Genomic DNA, 6,640 nt, shown 5'->3' on the forward strand with positions numbered 1-6,640 from the left:
ATTCATTGTATCTTCGAATACGTTGATAAAAATATAAAATACTGTGTGAGTGCATTTAGTTGTAGGCCTGTTGAACATTTTTTGACTTCCTATCTGCAGGTCAGAATAATGCATGCATGAGTGAGATTCCCTCAATATCTTGACATCATTGCATGTCTTTGACCAGAAAGCTTTATGGATACATCAAAAAGCTGAAAGCACAGTCTTGTTTGACATTTAAAAGTGCTGACTTCACACATCTAGAGGGGATTCGGCCAGAAAATGTAAATCGTCCCTGAACTTGGACATGGACAGGGGGTTCTTTGATTCGCAAAACATTAGATCACTAAAGATCTGTCAACACCAGCCGGGAAGCTCTCCGGCTGGAGAATTCAGCCCTACATGTGTGATTAAAAGCAAATCACAAATGCTCATCACTGGTCCTCTCTGCCGCCTATGCTACACAACACTCTGAAAAAGCCACCGCAAACGCATCTCCAGTACACTCAGCAACCCCACTGGAGAATGAATGGGCTCTCTCTTTTGACAGATCATCTAGTGCACCGGGCTAGATGAATCTCATGCATGCAGTACAGTAATAGCCTAACAGATGATGGTTCTTGGCACAGCCTGAGTAGTGAAGGGGTGTAAGACAGTCCCTTATGTCACATGAGAGAAAGAGAGGGAAAGAGAAGGAGGGAGTAGAGGAGTGCTGCAGTGCATTGGTGGTGTGCTGTCTCTTTAACTATGGCCATGCCTGACAGGAGCTGCTGTATCAAACTACTGTAAAATCGACAAGGCCAGGGATAGCTCAGTGGCTGGCAGCTTGCTTCCATAGTGTCCATCTGCACTTGTGGATACAGCCATTGTAGAGAAGGGAAAAGAGGGAGAGAGAGAGAAGAGACAGTGAGGGGGTAGAAGAGCATGCGTGTGTGTAGTATGTGTGTGCGTGGGTGGTTCAGCGTGAGGGGGATCGACCACAGTGGAGGAGAGAGAGAGAAGAGAAAAAGAAGGAGAAAGGGATCGAGATAGACTGAAAAGGAGGTGTGAGTTTAAGAGAGCGAACGAGGGAGGAAAAAGATTTAGCCAAGATAGGAAGGCCCATCTCTGCTGCTGCTGCCTGCCTCCCACTAACTGCCTGTTCATGTGAGCCGGTACTTGGCATGACTGCAAATGGCTTTCCTGCTACATTAGCTTAACACACTTGTCAATGTGGGCTCAAATCTCTCCCCTCTTACCCGTTATGTGTATCTATATCTCATCGCAAATCAATGTCACACTAATATCAGCCGTCTTACCACATATTTTATCTGTAGATGTTGAGTCACTGTGCGGCATAAATATCACACAGTGTGACATAATCGCTTTGAGTATCCATGGAGCTGGTAATGTATAGATGGACAGGGGAGATGGATAGATTATCTGTACAGAGTTGAGCTGGTTGGTCAATATACACAGGGCTGCAACTAACGGCTATTTTCACAATTGATTATTTATCCAATTAATTGTTTGGTCGATAAAATATAAAAAGAATAGTGAGAAATGTACATCAAAATGTCAAAAACTCAAGGGGTCATCTTCAACAGTACAAAAAGATATTCAATTAATGATGAATGAATGAAAATCAACAAATGCTCACAATTTAGCACATTTAAGGAAACATATGAGGACTTTTGGATTTTACAATATCAACACTATACAGTACATAATGATAGAAGATAAATAGGTTTACACGTGTAATCTCCATTGAGGGTATAATATTTAATACTACTGATGCAGTTATGAAGTTAAAAACCATAAAACCTGCAGATTGGTGCATCTCAATATTGATATGCCTTACAAATCACTTTACGGCTAACCCTCAGCAGTTGTACCAAATTGGATAAGACTAAACACTGCTTAGCTCCGAAAACAATGTCTAAAATGAAACAGCGCTGTGCGATCACAGAGAAAGAGAACTCAGTGCCAAACACTGGCAGGTTTTGAAGGTGCAGCACTGTGCTCACAATTTCCTGGCAATGACTCCCAGAGTGGGCTTGCACACACACACACACACTCACACACACACACACACACACACACACACACACACACACACACACACACACACACACACAGAGTCAGAGCATCTCACCAACATTATGCAACCAACTTCTATAGCTGCACTTGCACAAGAGGGAAATTTGGCTATTATCTGCTTTGCTCTGAGGGAGTAAAAGAAGCAGAGTAAAAAAGAGCCGAGCGGGCTGCCACAGTTCAATTTGGTCTCTCTTTTCATGTTCAGCTCAGATGATGACTCCGGGGGTCACGGCGGAGTCCTGGAGCTGAGAGTTAAGTTTTTCAGGTCTAGATTAGTCTCCATTTTGGTGGCACCCATATTGTTCTAGAAGGGGTTACAGGTCTGTGAGTGTGTGCTTGTCTCCACACCTAAAGCAGCACTCTCTCTCTCACCCTAACAGTCACATGCAGCACACCTCCACTCTCTCCTGAACACACTGACTACACGCCGCTCCTTTTCTCTCTGTCACACACACACACACACACACACACACACACACACACACACACACACACACACACACACACACACACACACACACACACACACACACACTCACATCTACTCACATGAATCCAGTTCCTCCTCCCCATCCCCTACAGTTTTTTGGCATCTAAACCTTTTTTGATAACAGGTACTCACACGACACCCCCAATCCTTCACGGTTCCTCCAAACTTTGCGCTGTGCGTTCCATCTCATTCTGGTCTGACTCTGGACATCATGTTTGAAGACCTCGCTTTTTTTTTTTAATTAGCCCCTTTAAGCACACAAACACACACATGCACACACGCACACACACACACACACGCACACATACACACACACACACACACACACTGCAAATTGAACGTTTTGACTGGATAGATTTGAGGCAGCTCACTGCAGCACGTCTGCTCACATATAGCATTAGTCACAGTTGCAGTGCAATGATACCAAGGGGAATCTGCCTTTACCGTACACTGAAGCGCCTTTCACCCACTCACACTCGAGTATGGGGGAATAAAAGACCAGCAAGAATGAAGTAGCCTCTCATTCTGTTCATCTACATATTTTAGTGGGCCAAAGTTTTTGCACACAGGAGGCGGGGATACAGTCCATTCAGACTATTGACAAAATCCCAAATATATTTAATAAGATACTACAGAAATCTACAAACAGCAATATTTCATAGGAGATGATTAAGCATTAAAACCACACTCTAAACTCCTTATACTACACAGTGCCTAGAAGAATATTATTAGCATTTTACACCAAAGATCATAATAAAACCATTAAGTATGATGAAGGCAGTATAAACTTCATAATATAGACACCACATCAGACAAGTATTATGCTGTGGCTATAAACTCGTTATGGGTATAATGTAAGCATAGGATTATTATGGGAACATTTTAAGAATATTACAGCATTTTTTTCTTCTTTCCTCCATCAAGGTTGAGGCTGCTTTGAAACGGAGGAATGCACTTGCAAGAGTAGATCGTGACACCAGTGCACATGCATACCTTATTACAATACTATAATTGCCGCATGCCCAGGTCCATGCGGACACACGCTGCGATGGATCCTTATGTGTTTGTGCGTGCGTGCGTGGACATCTATCTAGAATGCACTCTAGGCTATTTCTACTGCACCTGTCGGCTATGGTGCTTTTAGATATGCCTATTGCATATGATAGTGTCAGAGGGACAGAGGGATAAGAGAGGGACAGAGAAAGAGAGAGAGAGAGAGGGAGAGCGCGCGCGAGAGAGAGAGAGAGAGAGAGAGAGAGAGAGAGAGAGAGAGAGAGAGAGAGAGAGAGAGAGGATGGTGAGGAACGGGGGAGGAGGACAGAAAAGAAAGATGCTGTGGATGAGAAAAATATAAAATATCGGTTCTGTCTTACCTTGAAAGGGAACATAGGACATGTTCCAACGGCATTGAACGTAGGCTTTGCGTCTCGGCGATCTCTCGGTGCTCAGAAGTAACGGGAAACCAAATTAGAAATAAATCTGAAAAATAAAAAAAATAACGCGATATAGTGCTATTCACAGTTGAAGCCGAAGGGGAGGCCAATATTCCGCTGTTATAAAAATTAGCATCATAATCCACGACCGCTTATAAAGCGCTCGGTTCCCGGTGCATAAAAAAATACAGGATGCAGAACTATGTGTATGTGTGTGTGCGTGTATGTGTGTGAGTGTGTGTGTGAGTGTGTGTATGTGTGTGTGTATGTGTGTGTGTGTTTATTTGCACGCTGCTGTTGAGGTGTGAGGGTGAAACGAGAGAGAGAGAGAGAGAGAGAGAGAGAGAGAGAGAGAGAGAGAGAGAGAGAGAGAAGGGGGTGGAGGATTGAGCACACGCGCGTGTTTCCGTGTGTGTGGGCGCGCACGTTTCCCAATATCTATAACCTATCTTTAGCCTATGCATTTTACTTTTTATGCTCGCCCTCCTCGAACAAAATGTATTATGATAATGTTGCAGTGAATGTAAATTCACTGTACTGCTTCAGGCTACAGTATAGTGGCTACATTACAGTGCGCGTCTGTGTGTGTGTTCGTGTAAGTGTGTGTGTGCATTTTCCCAAAGGTAGTTTATGACTTTTACACACCGTAATTTACTTACTCTAGTGAAATTATACGTCTTATTTTAATGCAACCTATCCTGTAGACTGCAATATAAAACACACGATTTACTTAGCCTACACTATTTAATAGTTGAGTAGAATTCAGGGTATCCTATGCTACTTATGTCTCTGTGACAAAACTGTGTTTGAATTACTGCAGGTGACTAGGCCAACAATAGACTATAGACTATATGTAGGCTATTAAATCTGTAACACCTGATGTTTTGGCTCTTAAAACTTGGATTTACAGACCTGTTGAAAAATTGCAAGCTTATCTGACTGATAACATCTGGAGGTGATAATGAATGCTGACATTAAAGTTGGATTTTACTTGACTACAACAACCCTGATTCACTTCTGTTATTGAAAGGCAAAACAAATCATCCGACGCTTGATTTGAGAAGCACAGGACTAAACACAGGAACTGCATGAAGGTGAGAAGCTGTGGAGCCAAAATGGCGCCCTGATCTGGAGTATGGTGCTTTCAGGTGACGTGGGAGAAATTACAATTGCGAGTTAAGCGAGTATGAGAGAAGAACGAGCTGACGATTTTGTGCAAAATACTTCTAGTGAAAGTAGTGTTTACAAGAGGTTTAGGTTGTGGTGTTTAGGGTTTGCAAAATGAAAACATATCCAAGAAACTGTCAGTAAATTCTGTATTCATCACATATCGATACATATGCTACACAACTTTGGCTAACTTTTGGCTAATGTAACATTACAGGTACTTTCATGACTGACACGTATGCTGTCTTCTTTCTATTCCTGCACCAAAGACATGGCACTTGTCTTTATGTTGACTTCAGACCCCCCCAAAAAATCAAACATGGTCAAAATTGTACTTTTTGGTGTTGTTTTCAACCAAAAACACTTGAACAAGTGTAGGCTATCATCACCTCTGCATCCCATTGTTTCAGAGGGACAGTTGAAGGCAGCATAGTGCAGCACCTGCCTTTGGTTTAAATGTCGTGGTGTGACCGCCACCTCTGTGGTCAAAGGCAGCAGCTGCAGGTGAAGCTGGGACCTAGAGTCCAATTTAACCCAAAATATTTTTCTAAACTCAAAAAACGATCCAGTTAAAGGATGAAAACATATTAAACACGGCAGGAAAGTGAAAGCAAGGTGCTGATATATCCATCTCACTCAATTTCACACCATTTTCTGCATCATACTCGTGCGGACATCTTTCCATAAATAAAAGACACAACATGAAATGATCAAATTTACAATTTCTTTATCAGTTTACCTCGTTTTTTTTATTGTCTATTAAATCAATAATCTAACACACCTGTGCACCTGACACTTGTCATAGTAGGATAAGCACAGGTGTTACTAATAACAGTGAGCCAGAATGCCCAATGCAAAGACCCTTAAACCAAAGCAGCTCATTCAAAAACATAATTAGCTTTATTATTTACATCTGGGTTTTTCTACCTTGATGTGCGAAACTGTTATTTGTGAAAAATGCCTATTGACATGCCTTCAGACGACCACCACAGGACCAAATCTTGATTTAGCCTTTCTTTAAATCCAATTTTGGCTCAACAGCTGCACATTGGGCTAATGCTTTTCCCAATAAAGACGAGAAGATATCAATTGTTATTGCTTCTGCTTCTTGGAGCACGTCACAGGATTGTCATATTATTAATCTTTGGATTCATTATTTTGCGTTTCCATTCATCTTGAAAACTCATTGTAACTGGCACAGACACAAAATAAACATCTCTCATGTTGGCAGCAGTTGTACATTTTCTGCCAACAAAAAGTAGTTAATCTTTCCGACAGGACACATTTGGCTGTGATGTAATTTATCATCCCCATCAGACTAATTTAGAGGGATACTCACCAACATTGTTTGATTACCACCTACAGTGGAAGTGATCAATGACAAAAGAAAGACAGCCAGCCTCCGTCTACTTTTGCTTCAAAGGTAAAAAACCTCTTTTCAGAGTTGAATTAATTAAAAGGATGCAATTATGTACTGCAGATATAGCCTATG

General features: G+C 41.9%; 1 protein-coding gene across 1 annotated transcript in view; it reads right to left on the reverse strand.

Moving 5' to 3' along the window:
* Positions 1-4,252, reverse strand: part of LOC115021006 (serum response factor-binding protein 1-like) — a 35,082-nt gene extending 30,830 nt beyond the window's left edge. Inside the window, exon 1 of the mRNA XM_029451118.1 lies at positions 3,922-4,252. Coding sequence (XP_029306978.1) covers positions 3,922-3,943 — 22 coding nt within the window. The 5' untranslated portion in view covers positions 3,944-4,252. The remainder of the gene's footprint in view (positions 1-3,921) is intronic.
* Between the last annotated feature and the right edge of the window lie 2,388 nt (positions 4,253-6,640).

Source organism: Cottoperca gobio, chromosome 16, assembly GCF_900634415.1.
Source record: "Cottoperca gobio chromosome 16, fCotGob3.1, whole genome shotgun sequence".
NCBI classification, from domain to species: Eukaryota; Metazoa; Chordata; class Actinopteri; order Perciformes; family Bovichtidae; genus Cottoperca; species Cottoperca gobio.